The following is a 27,569-nucleotide window of genomic DNA, read 5'->3' on the forward strand; positions in this document are numbered from 1 at the left end:
AGAACAATACACACCTGGGTGCACACAAACACACACGCAAGTTCAAATCACACATGCTGAGCCATTTCGGACATCTCACAATTTGGCATGTGCACAGTAGACAAACACACATATTTGTGTGATCAAAGGCATAACATAAGAAACCAAAATCAGAATGGAACCTGACACATCCTATGCTATTCTGGACATTTCCCTGGACATCTCCCTTCTCCTTTCCCCATCTGTGTTGTGTATTCAATATGAATCACTCCCTTGTTTCCCTCCCTTGCCCTGTGGGCGCTTTGAAATAGTATGTACTTGCTGTAAAAGCGAACAATAAATAAATAAATACATACATAAATAAATAAAAATGGGAGTCGGACAGTTCGGGTTAATGTCCCAGCCCTGGGGATCTTGACATAGATGCACAGACCATAACCATCCATTAAGGGTCTCCGTGGAGTCTAGCGTTCACATTCCACTGGGGGTGAGGGGGGGAGAGGGAGAGAGAGAAGGAAAGAGAGGGAGAGGGAGAGGAGGGAGAGGAGAGAGAGAGAGAGGGGGGGGGCGAGGGAGGGAGGGAGAGCGAGAGAGAGAGATGTATGTTTTCTGCAGGTCTAAATTCATCTTTATTCCATTTATTATTACTAGCCTGCATCTCGTGCACAGGGCAACGCGACTGAGCAGATGATAGATGGGGTGCTCTAAACTTACCACTACACGTATTCGTTAAGGTCCACAGGCGCCTGGCATACTTCTCTGAGTCATATTAGCTCCATCAGGTCAGCCTGCCGGTGTTAGGGGAGCTGCAACATTCCAGGTCACGCCCCGCCGCGCCCCTGGTGCTGACTCCAGATGCGCTCTACTGTTTGCTCGCAGTGAGGCGACGAATGCCACCAACGCACATAGCATGTGCATGCTGAGAGACTCTGTGTGAGCTAATGCCAAGCCACACACTCCGTTTAATGAAAGCGCGACCAGCGTTCTGAATGTACTCTTCCATTCATTCATAGTCCTAAAATGAAGCACCCATCCCTCCATAGCTTCAAACGGCACCCGAAGGTCATGTGATATTCAAACATACCGCACTATGCTGACGACTTTACTACTTACCCGCTAATGTCGCTCTCTGGAGTCATGCTCACAGCGCCCCCGTCCGGTGACACTTGTAAAGGAGGATGGGCGGTATCTTTCAGCAGGTGGAACCGCGTCCCTAGTGTCAAAGCAAGGAAAGTAAAATGAATGTTCTGAAATTAATGGTATTCCAATATGGCTTGCATAACACACACCGCACAAGTCACGCATAACTTCACAATTGGATTCGGCGAGCATCGCTGGGTTTTACTTGCCTATCTCAAGAGGATTGATTGTTTTTGCCATGAGTTATTTTACGAGTTAAAAGGGGCTCTCCGGTGAGGTGAACCCCTGCTGGTACTGGGTGCACCTCCCGCATCACTAGCAACAGGGATTCCAGGTGATCCCTTTGTTTGAAGCTCTCTGGTAGGGTACTGTGACGTTAATGTATCACGATGCACGCTTCTGCTCTCCCAACACGAATGTATCAACGCTTCTGCGGCGATGCACGCTTCTGCTCTCCCGACACGAATGTATCACAAGTGCAAGCTGGAGAGCGGCGATGCACGCTTCTGCTCTCCCGACACTAATGTATCACAAGTGCAAGCTGGAGGGCGGCGATGCACGCTTCTGCTCTCCCAACACTAATGTATCACAAGTGCAAGCTGGAGGGCGGCGATGCACGCTTCTGCTCTCCCGACACGAATGTATCACAAGTGCAAGCTGGAGAGCGGCGATGCACGCTTCTGCTCTCCCGACACGAATGTATCACAAGTGCAAGCTGGAGAGCGGCGATGCACGCTTAAGCTCTCCCAACACTAATGTATCACAAGTGCAAGCTGGAGGGCGGCGATGCACGCTTCTGCTCTCCCAACACTAATGTATCACAAATGCAAGCTGGAGAGCGGCGATGCACGCTTCTGCTCTCCCAACACTAATGTAACACAAGTGCAAGCTGGAGAGCGGAGATGCACGCTTCTGCTCTCCCAACACTAATGTATCACAAGTGCAAGCTGGAGAGCAGCGATGCACACTTCTGCTCTCCTGACACAACACTAATGTATCACAAGTGCAAGCTGGAGAGCAGCGATGCACACTTCTGCTCTCCTGACACAACACTAATGTATCACAAGTGCAAGCTGGAGAGCAGCGATGCACACTTCTGCTCTCCCGACACTAATGTATCACAAGTGCAAGCTGGAGAGCGGCGATGCACGCTTCTGCTCTCCCGACACAAATGTATCACAAATGCAAGCTGGAGAGCAGCGATGCACACTTCTGCTCTCCCGACACTAATGTATCACAAGTGCAAGCTGGAGAGCGACGATGCACGCTTCTGCTCTCCCGACACTAATGTATCACAAGTGCAAGCTGGAGAGCGGCGATGCACGCTTCTGCTCTCCCGACACTAATGTATCACAAGTGCAAGCTGGAGAGCGGCGATGCACGCTTCTGCTCTCCCGACACGAATGTATCACAAGTGCAAGCTGGAGAGCGGCGATGCACGCTTCTGCTCTCCCAACACTAATGTATCACAAATGCAAGCTGGAGGGCGGCGATGCACGCTTCTGCTCTCCCGACACGAATGTTTCAAGGAGCAAGCTGGAGAGCGGCGATGCACAATTCTGCTCTCCCAACACTAATGTATCACAAGTGCAAGCTGGAGAGCGGCGATGCACGCTCCTGCTCTCCTGACACTAATGTTTCAAGGAGCAAGCTGGAGAGCGGCGATGCACAATTCTGCTCTCCCAACACTAATGTATCACAAGTGCCCTCCCGACACTAATGTATCACAAGTGCAAGCTGGAGAGCAGCGATGCACGCTTCTGCTCTCACTAATGTATCACAAGTGCAAGCTGGAGAGCAGTGATGCACGCCTCTGCTCTCCCGACACTAATGTATCCCAAGTGAAAGCTGGACAGCAGCGATGCACACTTCTGCTCTTCCGACACTAATGTATCACAAGTGCCCTCCCGAAACTAATGTATCACAAGTGCAAGCTGGAGAGCGGCGATGCACAATTCTGCTCTCCCAACACTAATGTATCACAAGTGCAAGCTGGAGGGCGGCGATGCACGCTTCTGCTCTCCCAACACTAATGTATCACAAATGCAAGCTGGAGAGCGGCGATGCACGCTTCTGCTCTCCCAACACTAATGTATCACAAGTGCAAGCTGGAGAGCGGCGATGCAAGCTTCTGCTCTCCTGACACAACACTAATGTATCACAAGTGCAAGCTGGAGAGCAGCGATGCACACTTCTGCTCTCCTGACACAACACTAATGTATCACAAGTGCAAGCTGGACAGCAGCGATGCACACTTCTGCTCTTCCGACACTAATGTATCACAAGTGCCCTCCCGAAACTAATGTATCACAAGTGCAAGCTGGAGAGCGGCGATGCACAATTCTGCTCTCCCAACACTAATGTATCACAAGTGCAAGCTGGAGGGCGGCGATGCACAATTCTGCTCTCCCAACACTAATGTATCACAAGTGCAAGCTGGATAGCAGCGATCACATGTCTGCTCTCCCGACACTAATGTATCACAAGTGCAAGCTGGATAGCAGCGATCACATGTCTGCTCTCCCGACACTAATGTATCACAAGTGCAAGCTGGAGAGCAGCGATGCACACTTCTGCTCTCCCACTTCAAAGAGAATGCATGAACGTTTCAGAAATGAACCTCTCATGCGTAGCGCGTTCTCCTGCACCTAGTGCAAGTAGGCTCGGTGGAAGGTTTTGGATGTTTGCGCATTTCAAAAAGTTGATTCAGGATTTACGTTGGAAATTTTGGGTGGAAAGCCTTAAAACGTGGGGTGGATTTGATTGTCGAGGACCAGAGTTGAAGATGCCCTCTCAAGTTACATGCTCCTCACTGACACTTTCCTCTATCAACAATCGGAATGTCTGCATATGGGTAAGTGTGCCTATGGGCCTCATTATAAGTGTGCCGGTCCGGAAACAATTTCAGAAAAAATGGCAGTAATTGTGGCTCCAGCAATTCTTCTGGACCGGCCAATCCAAGTTTGACATTGGGGGCCAGAGAGTTCTGGCCCCTAGCGGCAAATGAATGCCTGAATCACTGGCATCTGGGTATGTGAGGCTGCAGCTCGGCACTAGAGCAATCCTTGCACATATGAGGCAATCTCTAGGTATTCAGGTAGCTCCAGGGCATATGAGGTATCCCCTGGACAACATGGCAGTCCCTGGGCAGATGAGAGACCCTTTCCATATTAGGCAGCCCCTTACAATTGAGGCAGCCCCTAAGAATTGAGGCGGCACCTAAGAATTGAGGTGGCCACTGCTATAATATTAGGTGATTGACGGGCACTGAGGCACCTCTGGCCAGAGAGGCTTCGTCTTTACAGTGATCATGCAAACCATGGGCCATATGTAGTAATCCCTAAGCAATATGGATCCTGAACCATGATTTAATGTGGCCCTCCATCGTGTGAGGCTGTACCTGGCCATGAGTGCAGGCAAGGGGCAATATGAGGCAAGCCATTGGCATAAGAATGGTGGCCATGGGCAGCAAGGCAGTCCTTGGGCAGGAGGTGAGGAGGATGAACCCGAGTATTTAGTTAGTCCCCGGGGATATGAGGCTAGGCCTGGGCATTAAGGTGGTCCCTAGGCATTAGGGCAGCACTTGGGTATATGTGGCTAATCTTGAGTAGTGAGATAGTCTCCGAGCGCAATAGGCAGTCCATATGATAATAAGACAATATGTGGAAGTCACTATGCCCTTTGGCATAAATGGGCCTGAGCCATGGAAATATGAGGCTGAACCTGAATTTTAAGTTAGTCAATGGGCATGTGAGGCTCCATCTAGTAAGGTGAAAGATAAAGCATTTGTTGGTGTTGGAAAGTATCTGCACTGTGGCGACACAAGATTGCTGTGAAGGAAACTTATCTGATCACCCTAGGGAGGCAACGGTGGAAATGGGCAAATAGACGGGCTGAATGCATGAAGCCATATTCTCTGAACATACCGCTGGGCATGGGCACTGACCATATGGGGAAAATGGCTGAGTGGGAAATCAAGAGAGTGGCAGTGTGGGGAGATCTCTTTGAAGAGGGCCGACTGAGACCAACTCTTGGAAAAGCTGGCCACCCCAAGCTTAATCTGCATACTGGATCTGTTGGTTGTTTCCACGACCACCAGTCTGGCTTCAGAGCCGCCAGAAGCACAGAAACTGCTCTCCTGAACACCTGTGAAGACTTGCTATCTAATCTTGACTCTAATCTTCCTTCTGTCCTCATTCTCCTCTATCTATCCTCTGCTTTTGACACGGTCAACAATGCCATCCTGCTCAATCGCCTCTGTGACAACCTGGGTATCACAGGTCAGGCCCTGGCCTGGTTGACCTCCTTTCTCACTGGCCGACCCTCCCAGGTCCAACTGGGGTCTTTCCTTTTTTCTATCCCTCTCTCTATTTGTGGTATTCCCCAGGGGTCTAACCTTTCTCCCTGGCTTTTCAACCACTACCTGGCACCTCCTCATTGGGACTCCTGTTCCCTCCTTTCCTTCTTTTTTAAATTTATTTTTAATTTGTATTTTCTCTCTCTCTCTCCCCCCCCCTCTCTCGCTCCCTGACTCCCTCCCCCCCCAACCCTGGGCCCTCTTCCTATTCCTTCGTGTGAGGCTAAGAACCTTGGTGTCATCTTCTACTTCACCCACTCCTTCTATCCTCACATCTCCAACGTCTCTACGAAGTCACACTATCAGCCGCATCTCCTCAGAGGTATTCTGCCAGTTCTCACTTTTCCCAGAAGCTCACTGTCTCTAAAGCTCTGGTCCTCTCTAGGCTGGACTACTGCAACAGCCTCTTTCTAAATCTGCCTGTCTCCACCCTTCGACCGTTACAACTTATCCAGAACAGGACTGCAAAACTTGTCCTTGGCCTCGAGCCCAGGGATCATACCTCTCCAGCACTGAAATCTCTTTACTGACTCTTCGTAGCTGCAAGGATCAAGTTCAAGACCATTTGCATCATCCACAAGGCTTTCTGGTGCTGGGACTGTGCTACCTCCAACTTTCTCTTCCAAAACATCTTCCTTCTCGAGCTCTGCGCTCATCCACCTCCAACTATTTGAGGGTCAGTCAATTCTCCATGCAGAGAGTTGGGGGCAGATTTCTTTCCTCGGCTGGGGCCTACCTCTGGAACAGTCTCCCTGCCTCTCTCAAACTTGAGCAGAACCACCTCCAGTTGCGGAAGCAACTCAAGACCTTCCTTTTTGCTTCTGCTTTCTTTCTTCCTCTCCCTTGCTGATGTTCCAGACTACTCCACACACTGGTCACCTGGCCACCCACTGAATTCGGACCCTGCATGTCCAGTTTCCCTTGCACTGCCTCCAGTCTCCCCCAGCGCTAAAGGGCCTGTATCTGTAACCTTACAGTACCTTCTCTCTCTGCACTTATGAGCCACCCTCCAGCTGCACTTATTGAATACCTGCCCTTCTCCCCTTCAAACCCTGGCACTTATTGATCTACCTGCACTTCTCCCCCCCTAGCATTCCCCCCGCCCTCTGCCCTGCACTTACGCAATCTGTATGACACAAGGCCTAGTAAGATTGTTGTTTTGTCCTCCTTTTGTTTGCCACTCCTTGTCTTGTCGTGTCTAGAAACACTTGTGTACAAGCACGTTATACATGACATATCATATCATATGCCGATCTCTGTGTTATCTTTGGGATACACAAGGGACAGTTTCTGACCTCAAATACCAACCCTAGATCCTCTTCCCAGGCCTCCTCCCCCCAATAACTTATTGCTCGAGGGCCTTTATACTCTTGGAAATGGGGGACATCAGATTTCTATGTTATACAGCATCCTCCTCGAGAATAGGATCTGGAGTGGGTTGGCATCAAAGGTGTGGGAGGTCTGGGAACAGGATCTAGGGTTGGTATTTGAGGATGTGCAATAGGAAAGGATTTGTAATTACACGAAATTGGTATCCCGGAACACCCGTTTCAAACTCATCCAATATAATATCCTACATAAGACATATTTAACGCCACACAAAAAGAATACACAATATGAACCCAGAGCGATAGGACAGCTGCCAGAGGGGTGTGGAAAGAAACGAACGTTACTTCTACACATGGTGTGACATTCTCTCACCCCTCTAGGGTGAAGTGGTTGCTAAATTGGCTGATATGGGAGCTGGTTGGATAACTGAAACAGCCTTGATCTGCGTGATGGGTCAATTCCCCAGACGGAAATCAGAGAAGCAGCTGCATAAAATGGTGGACCTAGCCATGGTATTGGCAAAGAGGCATATTGCTATGTCCTGGGTCAACCCTAAGGCCCAAGACCTATGGACTGGTTTAGGGAACCCGTCAGGTGGGTAATGCTGAACTAGCGGCCTTGTTCAGGATCGAATACCTTTATACAGCGGTGTCGCACAGATTGGAATGGGCATCACTATTAGATTACTTACTTTATCCTTCTGATGCTAGACCCCCTTGAAGAGTGTTAACCGACGAGCAGGGCTGATGAATCCATAGTGAGGTAGCGTGAATGGTGACATAGTCTGGAACTGAGGTAGAGGACCTCCTGTCTTTTGAAGTACAGGACCTGGAAGGTGGGGGTGAATGTTGTAGTCCATGTGAGGGGGAGAGGGTTTAGTTTTGGGTTGTTGTATTTTTGTTTTAAGGCTTGTTTTTCCTTTCATTGATATCTGGAATTGCCATTGTGATATGTGTTATTATTGACACTGTGTCAAAAAACCAATAAATAATAATGAAAAAAGAATTTGTTGAAGTGACCTGCCCCTGGAAGCAAGATATTAAGATCCTCCCTTATGCACTCATTGATCAATTCCTGGGATCTGTCTAAATAAATACGGGAGAACACATCACTATTGCCATTGGTAGTGATGGTATTAGCCATCGCTACCTATACCAACGCTTCCAAAACTTCAACCACGGACTTCAAAGATAAAGAGGACTGATTCTGCTAGACTGGGATTCTGCAATTCAAAGGGAATTCCAGCCCCTAAAATACAATCCCCAATGATGACCTTGAATACCAGGGATCAGTCCCACTATCAGGAGGAGAGTGGGATTTGGTCTAATTTGGAACATTTCACAGTGATAGCATTACAGGAGACGTGGGCAGTGAATGGATTATTCTGTGACGGCAGAAAGAACAATCCGATTTTGGCCAAACAAGGAGTTAGGGGAAGATCTAAAGGAGCCTTATTAGTCAGTATTCGAAATAACCTCTCTGTGAAACAGCTCCCTACAAACAGTCATTATATTTTAACAGGTCGCATTACGTGGAATTGGTTGGGATCTCTCATGGATATCGTAGTAATTAACATATATGACCCTTCAGGTTTAGTATATTCAGAGGCCATTATGGCAAATTTGGCAAACCTCTTTGACTCCCACAATTGTATCCATACTGTACCTGTTATAATAGTGGGGGATCTGAATGCAAAAATTCCCCTTACAAACCCCCTCACTGAACAAGATCAGTCCAGTGTAGCCTATAGTATTCCACCTGCCTGCCTTAAGCCGTCCTCGCGTAATGAAAAGGGAAAGAGATGGGCAAACCTTTTGAATGATCTTGGAGATTGGTGGTGACGGTATTAGGATCTGGAGACGGCGTTCTTTGAAACGTGATGACCTTCCCTGCCAGGTGCTATGGAGACAAACAGTTGATCTGTTTTTCTTAGCGGTTTTGTTTTGTTTACATAGTATACCACTGCCCTCGTTACATGGAGTGCATGGAGGTTTTTCTCAACTGTGCTAGATGGATTTTGAAAGAAAGCAGGTAGTTCAATGGACTGGTTGACATGGAACTTGGATATGAACTTAGGTGAGAACCTAAGGTGTGTTCTTAGTACCAACTTGTCTTTGTGGATAACAAAGACAGGGTTTTACACTGACAAAACTTGTAGTTCACTGACTCTTCTTAAGGAGATGATGGCCACCAGAACAGTCGTTTTGTATGTTAGGTGTTTAAGGCTGGATTTGTGCATACGCTCAAAGAGGCAGGTTTGAAAGTGGGGGGGGTAATGATTTTTTCTCCTTCCATGAATGCCTTAATGACAGGGACCTTCCACCAGGACACGTTGCTTTGAGAAGTGGTGTACGCGGATAGATCCACTAGGTGAACCTTGATGGAGTTGAATATTAGACTTGAGTCTAGTAAGTAGAGCATGTAATGAAGAATGTGTGATGGAGTACATTTGATTGGGTTTACATTTTTTAACTGGCACCATATTATAAATCTCTTCCATTTGTTAAACTAACAGTGTCTGGTGTTTGGTTTACGTGCCTCCTTGAGGATTTCCATACACCTTTAAGGTCGTTTTAAATGGCCAAACTCTATGAATTCAGGAGCCAAGCTGCCAAGTTCATGCATTGAGGATGTGGGTGTAACGTTGTCCCCCTGTGCTGGGTGAGCATGTTGTAGGGGCACGGGAGTTTCATTTGTTCGCATATCGCAAGTTTGCACAAATGCAGAAACCAAGGTTGTCTCGTCCACTTAGGAGCAACTAGGATTACTGTCACTTGTTCCTGGTGCATTTTCTTCACTATCCTGCTCAGTAGCGGTGTTGGGGGGGAAAGCGCAGGCAAATTTCCCTGACCAGCTCATCCACAGGGTGTTCCCCTTGGATCCGGATTGGGGAAACCTGGATGTGAAACCTGGGAATTGTGTGTTTTGGCTTGTGGCGAACAAGTCTAAGGGAGGATAGCCCCAGAGGGAAACAATATCATCGAAGATGTTTCTGCCAAGCTGCCACTCGTGCTCTTCGGGTAGGGGATCTCTGCTTAATGAGTCCGCCAGAGAATTGAGTTCCCCTGAAACATGTTGCAGCGTTAGCAACATGTTCCACTTGAGTGCCCACTTCCACAATTTTTGTGCTAGCCAAGACAGACTTGGAGAGTGTGTGCCCCCCTGCTTGTTTATGTAAAACATGGCAGTGGTGCTGTCCATGAGGATTTTAACTGTCTGCCCTGACAGATGCATTTAGAAAGCTTGTAGGGCTTTGAGCACTGCTAGTAGCTCTAAGAGGTGTATGTGATTTTGGGCTGTGATATTGGTAAACAAGCCATGTGCTGTGTAGTGTAGGTAATGGGCTCCCCACCCAGTGAGTGATGAGTCTGTCGCTTGCACTGTTAGGTTGAGAAAAGGTTTTCCCTTTAACAGATTTTCCTTTGTCCACCAGCTTAGTGCTTGAACTAGGGTTAGCGAAATGACCACTACACTGTCCCACTGACCGCTTGCATCAGACCACTGTTTCGCTAACCACTCTTGCATTGGGCACATTTGCAAGCGTGCATGTGGGACCAGGTAAATGCATGAAGCCATCATCCTGAACAAACGCATTGCTTTGCGTACAGTTATTTTGCAACCGGCTATATACTGAGGTATTTGCAGTAGTATGTTTTGCACTCTTTCGTTTGACGGAAAGACTAGACCCTCTTCTGTCTTTATGACAGCTTCTAAGAAATGTTTTGTTTTGCTTGCAACAAGACTTGCTTTTTTCTCGTTGATTGAGAATCCTAATTGCCAACAGAAGATTGATTCTTCTTTGGATATTTTGCTTGCAAATTTGGGGGGCTTCCCTGTTATCAGCCAGTTGTCCAGATAGGGGTACATCGGGATTTAATCTCTGTGTAGGTGTGCTGACACTACAGCTAGTACCTTGGTGAATACCCTTGGAGCAGAGGCTATGTCGAACGGTAGCACCTTGAATTGGTAGTGTTGGTTCGCTATTTTGAAGCGCAACAATCTTCTGTGCGCTACGAACTTTGAAATATGAAAGTATGCATACTTCATATCCAAGGTTGCCATGTAGTCCCCCTGTTTTAGCAGTGGGATTACTTCCTGTAGCGTTGTCATGCAGAATGTTTGTGGCTTGACATAGGTGTTTGCAGGGTGCAGGTCTAGGACAGGGAGCATTGTTAGTTCTTTTTTTGGCAAAAGGAAGTACATTGATTAAATACCCTTGTTTACGTGGTTCGCTGGGATGATTTCTATGGCGTCCTTTAGTAGCGTTCTTTCTATGTAGTTTGTCTTTGTCTTGGCCGGTGGTTGGCTGGTATTTGTATTAGCTCTATGCAATAGCCCCCCCACCACGGTGTAAAGTACCCACTTGTCCAACGTGATCCCCTCCCATGCGTGGGTAAAGTGAGAAATACGACCTCATACTGGAGATGCATGGGAAGGAACCTGTAGTGGGTGGTCATTCCTTAGGAGGGGTTGAGCCCCCTCTTTTTTTCTACTTTTATTTAACCATGGCAGGTAAAGCATACAACACCGAAAACAATATCAGGATCATAGTACAGCATTATATATGGGTAGAAGTGGGTAGGGATAGACATGACAGTAAATAAACAGTTGGTCTGCATTTCCTGAGTTATAACAACAGTAATCAAGTGGATTATGACAACAGTCTGTCCAGCCTTCAGAGCCCTACTCCTGGGCCCGGGTGGCGAGGTAGGATCGGAATTCTGCCCAAGTGTCTTTAGGTCTGGAGGTAGAGGGCGTGTCTATATAAGCGTCTTCACAGTTTTGGGCCCACGTCGAGTCCTCAACACAGGATTCAGTGGAGGGTGGGTGTACGTCCTTCCACCTCATCAGTATACACTGTTTAGCAATCATATTGACAAATGAACAGAGATGTTTATTGGCAAATGCAGGCCATTCCCCAAATAGTGCCCCCAACAGGGGACCAGTGTAACATTGACCATTTATGACAGAATCTGCATAACTGAAACCCAGAAGTCCCCAAGGGAGGGGCATCTCCAGAACATGTGTAGATGATCAGCGTTTGGGCAGTGGCACCGTGGGCAGATCTGGTCCCCCATCCCGGGCATTTTACCTAGTTTCCGGGGGGTGTAGTAAAGCTTGTTCAGCAGCCTGTATTGCATGAGTCGAAAACTGGAGTTTAGGGAAACGTTAAGAGTATGCAGACACATATTACTCCACTGTGTATTCGAGAGTTCTGACCCTAGATCTTCTGCCCACTTGCCTCTGATTGCAAGGACCGTACTGGGTGTTTTGTGCAGAATCTTTTTATACAGCGTGGAAAGGGTACCCTGACAGGTACTAGAATTGGCAATAAACATCAACTCAGTGTTTTCCGGGGGTTCAGAGTGGTAATCGGGCCACCATGCGGTGATCGCTGCTCTTAGTCTGTAGTATTGTAGCAGGTCGTGCCTTTGTGTTCCCGACGCCAGGTTTCTGGGGAGATGAAAGACCCATCTGGAAATAGATCTGCCAGTGCATGATATCCCAGACCCTCCCAGTGTCTGCTCGCAGTCTTGTCCCATGTGGGGCCCAGTCCCAGGAATTTCCATAAGGGAAGCCACTTGTAGTATGTGTGAAGTGCCTCCGTCGAGAGAAATATTTGAGTGCCATGCAAGTACTGTTGTGTGCACGGGGTCTAATGGGCATTTATCTGTGTACCTCCCATATAGGATGAGTGTCTTAAGATCTGACCCCCCACCCCACGACCAGCCCTTCCAGCTTTACCTGGTGAGGTTGTGGAGCAGCCCTGTATCAGTGAGATGCAAATTGGGCCTGGGCCGCTAACCAATAGATTTCAAGGTGATGGTCTGCAAATCCCCATTCTGCATAGGCCGGAAGTCATGGCAATCCATTTCTTACGCACAGCCCCCACGTGCCATAAAAACTGTGCAAGCATGCCATGTATCCTGACAAAGAATACCTTGCCCGGCCAGAGTGGAACATTGGGAAATGTATACAGAGGTTTGGGCAACAGGATCATTTTAACTAGGGAGAGCCTACCCACCAGTGATATGGGAAGTGTGGGACCATCTGGTGACCTTATGATATATGATATGATATGGTATGGCATTTATAACGTGCCTATACACAAGAGTGTCAAGGCGCGACGAGGCAAGGGAGGGGAAACAGAGGGAGGACAGAGACAGCGATCCTACTAGGCTAGGTGACATTGAGATAGCGCAAGTGCAGGGGAGGGGGGAAGGTGCAAAGTGCGAGGAGAAAGGGGAGGGGACAGTGCAGTACATAAGATAACAGTAAAATAATCATAAATAAAAGGGCGGCCAGCTGATGCAAGTGCATGGGTAAGTGCAGACATCAGGTGTCAAGTGCTAGTAGGGGCTGAAGGGATACAGAAACAGTCCCTGAGTGCAAGGGTTGCCAGGGGGGCAGTGCAGGTGTGCCACTGGCGGGGAGGGGTCCTGGGCCCGAGATCAGAGGGTAGCCAGGTAACCAGTGCAGTTCAGATTCAGCCAGGAGATCAGCAGGGGAGAGGAGGAAAGCAGAAGCAAAGAGGAAGGTCTTGAGGTGCTTCTGGAACCAGAAGTGGTTCTACTCAAGTTTTAGAGAGGCAGGGAGGCTGTTCCAGAGTGAGGCCCCAGCTGACGAAGGAGATCTACCACCAACTTGCTGCTTGGAGAAGCGACTAACACTGAGGGAGTTGGAGGCGGATGAGCGGAGAGCTCGAGAAGGAAGATATTTAGGAAGAGAGAGTTGAAGGTATTGAGGTCCAGGCCCCAGAAGGCCTTGTAGACAATGCAGAGGGTTTTTAACTTAATCCTCGCCGCCACTGTGAGTCAGTGCAGGGATTTCAGTCCTGGAGAGATACGATCCCTAGGCTTGAGGCCAAGAGTCTCACAGTCCTGTTTTGGATGACTTGCAAAGGGCAGAGAGTAGAGGCAGGCAGATTTAGAAAGAGGCTGTTGCAGTAGTCCAGCCTAAAGAGAACCAGAGCTCTGGAGACAGTGAGCTTCTGCGGGAAGGAGAGGAAAGGAAGAATACCTCTGAGGGGGTGCAGCTGGTAGTGTGACTTCTTAGAGACGTCAGAGATGTGAGGCGAGAAGGAAAGTGTGGAGTCGAAGATGAACCGAGGTTTTTAGCCTCACAGGTGGGAGCAGGAAGAGGGCCAAGAGAGGCCAGCCAGAGAGTTCCAGGAAAGGAGGGAACAGGTACGCCGATGAGGTGAATCTCAGTCTTACTGGTATTAAGGCAGAAATCATTGGCGGCACACCACTCCTGGATGGCGGAAGGACAGTCAGAGACGAGAGAAGGAGAAGACGTGGCAGAAGGGAGCCTGAAAATGAGTTGAGTATCATCTGCATAGCACTGAAAATTGGGGCAGAGAGCAGCAATGCGGTGGGCAAGATGTGCCAGGTATTGGTTGAACAGCCAAGGAGAGAGGTTCGACCCCTGGGGAACAACACAGGTAGAGATAGAGATAGAGGAGAGGAAGGACCTAAGTTGGACCTGGGAGGGTCGATCGGAGAGGAAGGAGGTCAGCCAAGCCAGGGCCTGATCGGCGATTCCCAGGTTATCACGGAGACGGTTGAGCAGGATGGCATGGTTGACCATGTCAAAGGCAGAAGAGAGATCAAGTAAGATAAGGACACAGGGGGTGTTGGAATCAAGGTTAGAGAGCAGGTCTTCACAAATGTTCAGGAGAGCAGTTTCCGTGCTTCTGGCAGCTCTGAATTCAGACTGATGGTCATGGAGACAACCAACAGATTCAGAGTGAAGATTAAGATGGGAGATGGCCAGTATTTCCAGGAGTTTGCCTAGAAAAGGAGTGATGGATAGTTAGTCAGGCAGTAAGGATCGTCAGAGGGTTTCTTAAGAAGAGGGTGCACAAGGGAGTGCTTCAGGGGGGTGGGGAAGGCTCCAGTGGTGAAGGAGTGGTTGCAGAATTCAGCCACAGCAGGAGCCAGGGTGTCAATGTGGTCCTTGATGGTTTTGGAGGAACAGGGGTGAACCTGTTTTGACGAGACTTTCATAAATCGGACTTGTCTAGAAACCTTGTCTAAGGAGAACAGGGGAAAGGCAGAGAAGGAGGGAGGAGAGGTGGGCGAGGAATCCCTGACTTACCCCTTGATGACCATATAATTATCTAGAAAACTCCCTCTGCAGTTCCCTCGTACATTCCGTCAGGGGGAAAATCTCAGATTTAGAGTAATCTATTAGAAACTCTGAATACTCGCCAAGAAGTGTAATGTCTCGGATAGTTGGGTCTAAATTGACTAACGGGTTTCGTATATAAAGCAGGACATCGTCTGCATAATGTGAGATTGTTTCTGTGGATCCCAGAAGACGAATACTGCGGCAGCGGTAACGGTAATGTACAAAGTCTGCCATAGGCTCAATGGCCAGTGCGAACAGTATAGGGGAGAAGGGACACCCCGACGTGTGCCCCTTCCTAACCTGAACTGGTCCGAAAGGCAGGAGTTGACCAGTACCCTCGCAAGGGGGTTGAGAATAGGAGTTTGATAAATCGGAGCATCTCAGGACCAAAACCCATTTTATCTAGAACCACGTATAGATACTCCCAGGAGACCATATGAAACGCCTTATGGGCATCCACTGTGAACACCACCACCTCAGAGGTCGGGTCTATTCTTGCAAGCACATTGAACAATCACCCTAATGTTAAGGGATGTAGCCCTGCCATGGGCAAACCTGCCTGATCTTAGTGGACAATATGGGGAAGAAGTGGAAGGATACGGTTTGCAAGTGATTTCAAAAGATTTTTGAGTCAACGTTCAAAAGAGTGAGCAGGCACTCATTACCGGGCTTCCCAGTTTTCAATAGCACTGTGATGGTGGCCTCTCGCATAGATTTGGGGAGAACAGAGTTGACCAGCGACTCATCCCAGACCTATATGAGGCGGGGAGCCAGCAGGGTGCAGTATTTGCATTAGAACTCGGCCGTTAGTCCTTCAGGGCCAGGAGCCTTGCCACTGGGGAGGTCTCTTATTACTGTCATTAGTTCATCCACGGTGAGGGGACCACTCAAGCTTTCTGTCGCTTGGGGGCTAAGTCTTGAGAACGTAACGCCCCCCAACCAGGCCATTATTTCCATAAGGTCATGGCGAAGATCCTGCCCATCCAGCAAGCCATAATAATTGCGGCACACCTCGAGGACGTCCCGATCGTTACATTTGCCCTCACCCAGGTTGTCTTGTATACCATCTACCCGGGTTTACCCACGCTTGGTTCTGACCACTCTAGCGAGCGTCCTACCGGGAAGTTCATCTTCCCCATACTTCTTGGCTGCAACCGGGCACGTTAGAAACCGGACTTCACGCTCGGCGTGCAAACTAAATAGTTCCATCTCATGTTTGGGTATGTTCCCCCTCAAGCGCCTTTCATGCCTTAAAGCTAAATTAATTCACCCCATCTCTAACATGGGCTAGGAATAGAAAGTACATTACTCACATTGGATTAGATATCCCACAATAGCTTTCAGTTTAACCCCGCAAAATGGCCAGAACGAGGATGTTGATCACCATGGCAACAAGATCGGGACTCGCCGCCCGACGCTTCCTATGGTGATGTCATTACGCTGTACAGGAGCGTAGTTGCTTAGCAACTACCCCCAACATAGGCTGCCATTACACAGCGATTCTTAATAGGAGCATGTTACGCAGAACGCTTACCGAGTTAACTACATTGATGGTAAGTACGATCGTTTGAAAATCCATTACACTCTACAGGATTAGCATTACCATCCGACCTGATCATGGGTTCTTCTTTGACATTAGACACCTTAACCTAAAGTGGAAGTAAGCGAGCAAATTACAAGTCGCGTAACCTCGGACTGCATAAACACTGTCGGTACAGGTGCAGGCACAGGGTGCCTGGGAAGAATGACACGTAAGTCTTGTACAATGTCTTCCCATACTCTCATTTATATCTTTGACATAGAGAATGAATAGCCACGCTTCCTTTCTTTACCATCTAGACTAAAGAGACTACTTGTCTTCAAGTTTAAAATCACAAGGGAAACACTGTCTCCAGTTATCCATTTCCTGTGGACATCTATAGGAGGTGAGATTAGACACACTTTTGTATTAATTTATTTGAATTTATAATTTCTAAACATGAATAGTAAGTGACCCCAATCACTTGCCTTTACAGAATTTCCGCGGGTTATAAGGACACTGATAGAACATTTACCAGCACTGCTTGTGATGCTGATGTAAGATGGAGGTGATTCATTTAGTTTGTATTAATTGATATGTTTATTATATGTGTACACATGCATTTTTTGTACAATGTATGCAGATTATGACTCACTGAATCCAATTATTTGTTATACCACAGACATACAAAGTGTGTATAACCCCCTGATGAAGAGCGCATCAGCTCGAAAGTGGGCATTCTATTAAAAAGAAAATTGATGGACATCACAGGACTGAGTTTGAAGATGTGTTGCTCAAGGATATTTACATGATTTCTATACTATTGTGCATACGTTTTGGCTTATTACCTTGAAAATGATATTCTCTCCTATCTTGTTAAATTGAGACCACTCATTCTACCCTTGTATCTAATCTTTGGCTTTCTATAGCCAGTGATAGTGTGCAGGGAACTGGAGCTCCCACACTGTGAGAACATTATTGTACATTTGCACAAAATATGCAAACACAGGCAATGGCGGGCGGCGTGTGTAATTTCATTTCCATGGACAGAGCCAGGTTGCTACGGGTGAATGAAATACGGGCGTAATATGGAGGAATTCAAGTATACTTTGGGGATCGGAATGTTACAATGCATGGTGTCATGACGTGAAGTGCAGGGTTTTCTTGAAGAGATCATGCTTGTGCGGATTACAATGTCAAGGAGTGGGGGGAAAGTAACAGAAGCCACACTTTACCATTTTTCCCCACATCTGCACTAAATTGAATAAGCATCTTAGTGTTGTGATATAAACTGTATCCCAACTAAGGGAAGTTGCCTGTGTTACTTCCAGCCCATTTCCATGTAAGCAGACAAAAACATTTCTAAAAGAATTTCTGTGTCCATTTTGGTAGGATTCACTTAGCATGCATGTGGGTAGTTTATACCGCAACTGGGTTCCTTGGGGCTGATTCACAAAGGTGTTAGGGTTTTTTTGTATTCAATCATTTCTGTAGATACCAATCCTATGTAAATAGACTTCCCTGAATCTAGGCGAGAAGACATAAGCCCGGATATACTGCAAAACCCCAGATTTTTTCCTGAGTGTTACATTAGGTTCTTGTCTTTAAAGAACCACCACGGTCTTGTCCTACATCCCGGATCTATTTTGCTGCACTCACACCATTAGGTCACTAAGATCTGCTTCACAGAATCGATCCCATCAAAGATCCAAACAATATATGAAATCTACTGGAAAGAGGGGGATGGAATTTCAGGACAAGAGGGACGATGATTCACAAAGCCTAGGTACTAGGAGCAACTCTGACTGACTTAATCCAAGACCGGTGTACCGTGTAAATCAGAGTTACCCGTAGAAACTTCCTTGGGAATTGACTAACCATGTCCAGGTTTACGCCAGGAGTATGTCAGAGTTACCTAACCCCTTTGTGAATCTACCTCGCTTAAGGGAGAAGTGCAAGCAAAGCATCACGCGCAGATGGGAGTTTCTTGAGCAAAGAAGTTCACTTGCAACAGAGAGACTTGTTTTGGTCGTAAGGAATGGAGAACCAACACCACAGAGGGCGGAGTGGATCAGACAGTTTTGAGCAGCCAATGGAGTTCGAAAAGCCAGGAATGCGTATGAAGTGTAAAAAGGGACCACTGAACCGAGGCAAACCAGAGCAGTTTGGATAATCTAAAGTCCAGCAATAAGAACTGTAATCAGGTACATAGGTAATCCTATGGGATTTCCATGAAATAATTAGAAAAAAAGAACCACTGAGAAATGTTCAAATGTTATTTGATCGAATTTTTTTTTTTATATAATGCAGGGGCTGCTCAAAACTGTCTGATCCCAGTTGGCATCAAGATGCCTTTGCCGACAGCAGGCGTGACACATGTCCTACCCATGGCCAAAACCATCTGCCCGTGTCTGAGTATCTGATCTGTGGTGTGAGCGCTTCTGTAAATGGTGAAGGTCACAGAGATAACACGTAGCTACCAGGCAGCCATGTATTTTCCTTGGTTGAGCCGCACAATATTCACACTCTCCTCCTCCAAGGGCAAAAGAAACCCCTCCATTATCCCTCAGCATCACAGAATTCACAGGTGATTTACCGGTAAATCACAGATAAATGGTTGTGGGTCGGGGATTAGCAGAAGTCTGCACCAGAGTTCTACATGAAGGATCTTGAATTTCCTTTCAATATTCAATGGGGCCCAGCCATGTACTCCCAAACCTCTGGGAAAACTTAACAGTCTATACACGCAGCTCCTATATGGGAGTACTTGCCAAATTTAAGGGTCACTCCTGCCTAATACATACATCCTGGCTTCTGTACCACAGCTCTACACAGACCACTTGTTAATTATACATTTTATTCAGATTAATTCTACAAAAATACAGTTCTCATGTCTTTAAAAATGTGACAACACAAATTCTACACAATACAGTCATAGAAAAACATATACACACTCAGTGGGGGGTAGTAGGTGAGGCAATATTGTACTCACGCCCAGTAACAACATTGTATGCTGGGCATCTCAAATAAACCCAGCGTATGCGTTTAAGGTTTTTCACATACAGTTGTTTGACCTAAAAAAAAATGCTGTTCACATGTTGCTTCCCAACACCTGTTGCTCTAATACGGTCTTCTCGCTAAGTTAGCACTTTGGCTTCACCCACTATAGTGTGGTGCTTGTGCATACACCTTCAAACCCAGTGATTGCTTGACTCACACCCTATACAATGTCCAATTGTAACTTGTTGACACATCTGCGTTTCGGCCCAATAGTCTACTCGGTATCCCCTGCCTGTGGCAAGAGAGCCTCCTTAATTTTACTGGGCTTTCATCAGGACTCCTGAGGACTGGTTTAACCCCTCCTATATTCATCAGTAGCTGTATGTCTTGATTCAAAACAACATCTCCTTCTCTATGGCTACATTCCCTGGGGCCTTTTGGTGACACAAGTACTGGAGCAGATCCCTTTTTGCTTTTGACTTCAGTTCCGCACACTTCCCTCCCACTTGCATGACGCACATCCGGTGTTTGCTCACATTGCCCAGTGCATGATATCCCTCCTCTTATCTTCCTCGTGTTTGACCACGAGCTTCGCACACATTACTGGCGTTCTTGCTGACTATCCACGTGTCGCTCCAACCCCCCCCACCCGCCCCCCGCAGGTCGTGCTCCTTTAATCTTGTCCGCGAGAGGCTACCTCGCGCTTGCTCGCGCTGGACTGACTCCAGCAGTTCGCGCCTGAATTTCTTGCCAGGGAGCAGTTATTGGAGCCTCTTAAGGAGGGCGGCAGGCGATTCTGCTAGCATTTAGCTCAGTGGTCGAAGTGTACAAAAAGTAGTAGTGGAACTATGTTTCCTGCACCCCATCGCTGCGCCCCCTGCCACACAAGTACATGTACATGCAGTGCACTGAAGTGCAAGCTTCCACTTCTTCCTACACTTTTATTTTAAAACTAAACCATTCCAGAACGGTTTATTTTTAAAATAAAAGTATAGGAACAGTGAAACTTAAAAATAAAAAGTATAGGAGCACCGCTCCCGCCCACTTCGACCTCTAATTTCGTTGCTATAATCATAGGCCACTGTGCAATGCGTGTGGTGATGTGCTGGGCTGTGCGACACACCCAAGAGCTCTCTAATAACAGCCTCGCTTTTACCGGCTGCTGAACGTCAACACCTTTAGAAAACAAAATATGCTTGAAAATAGCACAACGGCAAATTGAGGGATCGGGCAAAATGATGCGTGGTTAATAAACCCATCAATAATTACCTCATGGGGAGTTGGCACATAACATGGGCTAAAACAGAATCTGTTAAGCACTTTAAAAGCAAATCATTTTTTTTTCAACTATCACTTTTCAAAACGGACATCATTAACCGGTCTTTCGTTGAGTATTTTAACGGGCTACATATGATCACACGTTTTGTAAATATCTTAAAACCAGTGCTACAAACCATTAAAAATCAAAATATCACGATGAAGGTGAATTGAGGCTAAATGGTGCGCTGTTGATCAATAGGCGATGGCAGCGATATCATTGCCATCTGCGGGTTGAGCGCTCGCTGCTGCGATCTGAGTAGGATCTGTAGGTCGCAGGTTCGAATCCCGGCAGGCCAACTCAGCCTTTCATCCTTCCGAGGTCGATAAATGAGTACCAATTTCGGTTGGGTGATGTTGTATGTAAATATGTGCTCTGTAAAGTGCTTTGCATTAAGGCGCTATATAAATAACACATCATTATCATGGATGGGCGCATTACGTCACTGATGCAGGAAGCTCGCTCGTGCATTTAATGCAGGAGGCAATGGCTGGTGTTCCTTGCCTCAGGGTCAATGAGGAAATCAGGGAGGCTGTTGAGGGGGCAGGAGCAACGCGCAAGGTAAACGATCTAATCTGATCAGACCCGTTAAGGGTATGGAGAATAGGACAGATGGGAAGGGGCAAAGTGCCACATAGTGGTCCTTCATGTGTACTTAATTTCTTAGCGTAGGGTAGAGAAGTTGGGCAATGGCTAAGAAAGCGTTATCGGCAAGTGGACCTGTTGGCCAGGAGCCAAAGGGGGAAAAAAGCATTGACAAAGCCAACAGTTTTAACATTTGTGTAGGCATGGCATAGGTATTCGATAGGCATTGCCATAATGTCGTTACATGGCCATAAAATGGCAACAGCTGCAACATGGTGTGCATACCTGGCCATGGAATAGCAGTGCCTAGCAAATTCATATCTAATGACTATACACAAGCAAAACATGTTGGCTTTGTCCATGCTTGTTTTCAACAGCACTTCACTGCAAGTATAGGCATACATCTTTTAAAGGAAGTGGCTGAAGGAAGCAGTGGTTAAAACATTGTTATTACACCAGTAACACATTTACAGCTGCAATATAGCCATTAACTCTCACAAGAACACTTTGAAATAACAGTGGCAGGCAATTACAGCTCCAAGTTCTATGTTACTGCTCGAAAGAGCTCCAAAAGATGCCAGGAGGAAGTGTTTTGGGTGGGAAAAGGCAAAGGGATTACTATGGCCATGGGCAGTCAATGGGTGGGTAAATAACCAAACAACAACCACAAGCTGTGTGTCCCTATACACATCCCGTCTGCCTCCTAGCTGTACTCCAATGCAATAGTTTTGTCTCAAAAGTGGTGCTTTAACGCCACCTAATAGCCAAAATTAAGGAACTTGGGCAATCAGAAGGTAATTTACCTTTGGTGGAGATGAGGGCCGCTTCACTCTGCTCACTAGACCCAAAGTTATTGACGGCTCTCACGTAGAAGAAATAATTCTCATTTGGTTGCAGGTTGATTGTTAACTCATAACCTTTTATCCCAGCAATAGATCTGAAAATTCAACACAATATTAACACGTACACTGAGATACTTACATTAAAAAAAAGAAATAAGCACTGGCAAATCAAAATGTTCTGTACTTTTTAATAGTCAGACATGTTCCCCATTGAGCTATTGTTAACATTGCAACTTTTATATATATATTTTTTTAAATAAATGATCACAATCAAATGAATAACATGTTACTAATGGTCCTTACCTTTTCTTCACAAAAACAAACAACAGTAATGCACAGGTATTACCAGTTGTAACGTTTTCTATACAAAGAAAATATATGGAAGGCGATAAATACTTTATTTCAGGTCTGTGTTCTGGGTCGCTGCATTGCTTAGAAATCAAGTAGTTGTAAGGCACACTTAGGTTCGAAGTTTTTTAAAAAAATATTTTATTATTATTTATTGATTTGTAATGCGCCGGTAACTCGCGAGTATCGGGGCGCACAGACAGGGACATGAAAGACAAACATATATGAGACAGGACAGTTCTACTGGATGAATCTCAAGATCAGAGGGTCATAGGTGGCATATCAGTCAAAAAGGTAAGTTTTCACTAGCTTACGAAAGCGCAGGTAGTTGGGCTCTTTCCTTATGTTAACTGGCAAATTATTCCAGATACCTGCTGTGATAACGGGAAAGGATTTACCCAGGCCCGACTTGCGTCTCTGTGGCACTACTGTGATCCTATTTTGATCCATAGAGCTTAGGGTGCGTCTTGGAGCATATGTCCGTATTTTGGATTTCAGGTAGCCAGGGGCTTTCCCGTGGATGCATTTTCATTTTTTTATTGGCTTATTAGCTTATTACAAACCTTTTTACAAAATATATATGAATCCAATATCATTTACATCTGTAATTCATACATACAAATTCCTTAAAACCATTATGACAGCTTAGTTGCATCCACTCCTTCCTACTAGTTCTTCACACAAGACAGATGGTAATCTTGTTAAAACCATCATCTACACATTATTTTATTCAACTTTTTTTAAAATCAAAAAACGTTCTTAAAAAGGTTGCTGCTGCTTAGATAAAGGGTACCCATTCCCCACTCCGTAAAAGATTCCACCAGTCCACAGGTGTTAAAGTGCTTAGTACTCAAGGCTGTAAAAGATGTGCAAAATAGCAGTAGGTGGCTTATGGTTTCCACCAATCCTAGATGTCCACAGAAACTACATTGCACATCTCTGGGTCTTATAGTAGATCTTACAGATTGGACTTCCTTGGTTGGGAATAAGTTGAGACGAAGTCTCATAAAATGGGACCTGTAGAAACCATTTGGGAATTTAGTCAGGTATTTTGGGATAGTGCCATAGGCTCGAACTACGTCTTTCAAGTTATAAAATCGTTGAAACTTGTTCAACTCATCCAATGGAACAATCCAGTCTGCTCTCCACAAAGTAGTCTTTACCTTAGTCCAGTTTGCTCATATGTCCTTTTCACCAACCAACAGTCTTTCAAGAAGTACCTACAATTAAATTCCCATTTTCTAAGGGTTTCATCGTGGCCTGATTCCAGTTAGCGTTTTAGTAAAGCGAGGAGAGGAGGGAATGTTTCCAATAAGCACTTCCTGAAGAGAGCAAGGACCTTCCACTCTACCATTGCCTTTAACAAGATCAGCCCCAGCTCACGCCTGACTACCTGTATTGTGGTGGATCTCGGCAATCCCAAGACCTCCTTCGATAAAATACCCTCAGTCACTGGCCAAGCAGTGCTTCTGATCCGTAGGTCGGGACCGCCACAGTTTTTAGTTTGTAGAAGTCTAACAGCGGTATGATCGAGAAACAGCAAAAACAAATATTAAGCAGTCTAGCTTGATTTCCCAGCATGTTTGCCTTGTTTATGATAATCTCTTCTGTTTTGGCCTCTATCTTGCTCATGTTTTTACATACTCCCAAATATTTGAATGACTCAACTATTTCCACCCGTAATGAGCCCAGATACCAAGAAAACTGCCATCTGGGCCTTTTTTGGCGGTTTCTCGGGATCGTCATTTTTGTTTTAGCAGTGTTTATTGCCAACTGATTTTCTTCCACATACTCCTGTAATTTCTTGAGCTGGTGTTGAAGGCTGATAGCAGCCTGGTCCGTTAACACCAAGGCATCAGCATACAGTAGGTGGCCAATTGGGGTACCACCCAACCTGGGTGGAAAAGACTTTGCCCCACTAGTTTCTCCCCTATATCGGAGATACAAAGATTAAAGAGGGACAGTGCCAGGGGTCAGCCCTGTTTAAGCACCCTGAATGTGTGTACTTCATCTGATAACAGACCAGCACTGTTCAGCCTCACCCTTAATCTAGTTTCTGTATGTCAGGCCTTCAGTTGGTCCAAAAGGACCCTGGGCAACCCCATCGGGCCAATTTATCCCACAGCCTGGGCCTACTGACACTATCAAATGCCTGCACCAGGTCTACATAAGCAACATAGGTCCTACGGCCTCCCACAAGGGCCCTACCGTTTAGCACCTTAATCAAAGTGATGCTTGGACTAGTTCCAAAGCCCCTGATGAATTCCATCTGGAAAGCAACATAGGTCCTGCGGCCTCCCACAAGGGCCCTACCCTTTAGCACCTTAATCAAAGTGATGGTTGGACTAGTTCCAAAGGGTGGTCAGTCAAAATGTCAAAAATAAAATGTTGAATGACAAAAATGTCGAAAAATAAATGTCGAAAAAAAAGTCGAATCTATTATTTTTTTATTTATATGTATTTTTTGTGTTTGGTAAGTATAAAAAATGGGTAAAATACAACAAATAAATAAAAAAGGGGGGTTGGGGGCGAACCCCCATTTGAAAAAAAACGTATTGAAAAAAAAATGTGACTTTTTTTTCGACATTTCTTTTTCTACATTATGACTTTCCACATTTTTGTTTTCGACATTATGACTATAAACCGTTCCAAAGCCCCTGATGAATTCCATCTGGAAAGCAACATTGGTCCTACGGCCTCCCACAAGGGCCCTACCCTTTAGCACCTTAATCAAAGTCATGATTGGACTAGTTCCAAAGCCCCTGATGAATTCCATCTGGAAAGCAACATAGGTCCTACGGCCTCCCACAAGGGCCCTACCCTTTAGCAGCTTAATCAAAGTCATGATTGGACTAGTTCCCAAGCCCCTGACAAATTCCATCTGGAAAGCAACATAGGTCCTACGGCCTCCCACAAGGGCCCTACCCTTTAGCACCTTAATCAAAGTCATGATTGGGCTAGTTCCCAAGCCCCTGACGAATTCCATCTGGAAAGCAACATAGGTCCTACGGCCTCCCACAAGGGCCCTACCCTTTAGCACCTTAATCAAAGTCATGATTGGACTAGTTCCTAAGCCCCTGATGAATTCCATCTGGAATACGTCCAAATGAAACTCATTACTAGACCATTAATTCAATATTTTCAGCAGATATGCCCCAAAGATCTTTCCCATAACATCAAGAAGGGCAATAGGGCAAAATTTCTTAGGGTCGTTCCTACTGATCCTCATGAATATCGGAACGATGATAGCACGTCTCCATGAGTCTGGGATGCTTCGATCATGCTCTATCTGCCCAAACACCATACGCATGAAATGGACCCACATACCTGGTTCCTGTTTTAGCATGGAGTTTGTCAGGCCGTCAGCGCCCAGAGCATGAGAGGCGCACGCTTTCTTAATCAGTGTCAATACGTCTTCGTAGTCTTTCGAGACATACCATGTCTCCGAGAGTCTGTTTCCATCTGTAGAAGTTAAATTCGAGGTGGCGGAGTAGAGGGTTTTAAAATGGGCCGTTCAGCAGGCCTTTGATACCCTGTTTACTTGAAGAGTGTCCTGGGGGGCGGTGGGTGATTACTTTTAATTAGGGCCCATGCATCGCCAGTGCTTTTTTTCAAGGGCCTTTAGCATGTCGTCTGCGTTTTGTTGCAGCATAACGGCTTTGTGACCCCAGAGCCAATATTTGCAGACGTTTTTTATCCTCTGAATTGCCAAACCTGCAGTCTCTAAGTATAAGAATTTCAGTCTTCTCACATCTCTTTGTAGCTCCCTTCTTTTAACTATAACAATGTTATCGTAGGTATGACGATGTTTGATTGAGCTGCCAGTTGGCCATGTTTTTTCACCATGAAACATTGCAAGATCGCGGTGTAATCCAGGGGTTTGTAGACCTCCTGCCCCTTTCCTAAATGTACACTTGAGAAATAATGGTCAGTCCATGACTCAATGTTCTTTCGAGACATCTTAAGCCTGCTGCCTCCATTAACCACTTCCAGTGACATCTTTACCCGTTCACTTCCCCTCTTAACTTCTCCCCACCATAACACTTTCAGCAGATTATGGTCACTTTCGGTCTGAAAATAAAAGACCCAACGTAGGTCTTCCCTTTGAGGCCCTCGTGGCACGATTTAAAAGCACAGTCAAGCCATCTAAATTAGCCCTATAACACAGCCCGGTCTATTGCAAACATATGAGGTCGAAGTCTCTCAAATTAACTCCTCACAAATGTGAAAATCCCCTGGTGTTCCACGAGACCATAGTCCGGAGTGCTGGACATCACTTCACGATCTGATACTGCAACTTGGGTCTCATTAGTGGCCCCGGCAGCCAAGTTTTATTACATAACTGTGACAAATGCATTAACTTTCAGACACACAATTTTTCATGCAGACTGTTCTAAAACACCAATAACTGAAACCAATCTAGAGGACGACAATCTGAATGGCTTCAATGAATCCATTATGCGACTTGTCATGGGACAGGCCTATAAATGTCCCACCATAAATGCCAGCAAAAAGTGTCACAATCCAATATACTTTCTAGACCAATAGTTCCTTATCAATAGCCACCACTAAATGTTAAACTAAAAGGGGGTCTTAGCAAAAACAGCATTTGCTGAAAAGTACTTGTGGGACTCGATGCATCACATTATACAAAGAGCTTGAATCCAAGTATCACTTATGAAGCATTGTCAAATTAAAGGCCAATCTCTAATTGCTGTAACAATCCAGAACTGGGGTGGGGTTCCTGGCCCTCATCTCGCTATACAGCTTCCTTTCATGATTCTGACCTCACCACCCTTAAACGCAAGTGGGGCGGCGGAGAGGAAGTGGAGGGCATCCAGAGGCAGTACAGACTCTATGTCCTCTCTAAGAAGAGAGCCTACATCCAAGCCCGCGTCTCTGCGGCATCTAAAGATTCGGCCGAGACTTTTCAAAATCTGCAAGGAGCTGGCCAATCCTGCTGCAGTCTCCCTCTCCTGTTCCCTCCCAGGCCCTCTGCACCTTGGCTTCTCATTTCAT

At 46.3% G+C, this 27,569-nt stretch overlaps 1 protein-coding gene across 2 annotated transcripts in view; it reads right to left on the reverse strand.

Annotated features, from left to right (window-relative positions):
* Window positions 1–27,569, reverse strand: part of CMYA5 (cardiomyopathy associated 5) — a 538,811-nt gene that overhangs the window by 76,749 nt on the left and 434,493 nt on the right. For both annotated transcript variants that reach the window (XM_069627405.1, XM_069627406.1), the window contains exons 10-11: window positions 22,164–22,297; window positions 1,093–1,192 (exon numbers count right to left, since the gene is read on the reverse strand). In XM_069627405.1, coding sequence (XP_069483506.1) covers window positions 1,093–1,192; window positions 22,164–22,297 — 234 coding nt within the window. The remainder of the gene's footprint in view (window positions 1–1,092; window positions 1,193–22,163; window positions 22,298–27,569) is intronic.

The sequence above is a fragment of the Ambystoma mexicanum genome, chromosome 6p (assembly GCF_040938575.1).
Source record: "Ambystoma mexicanum isolate Mex_15411 chromosome 6p, UKY_AmexF1_1, whole genome shotgun sequence".
In the NCBI taxonomy this organism is placed as follows: Eukaryota; Metazoa; Chordata; class Amphibia; order Caudata; family Ambystomatidae; genus Ambystoma; species Ambystoma mexicanum.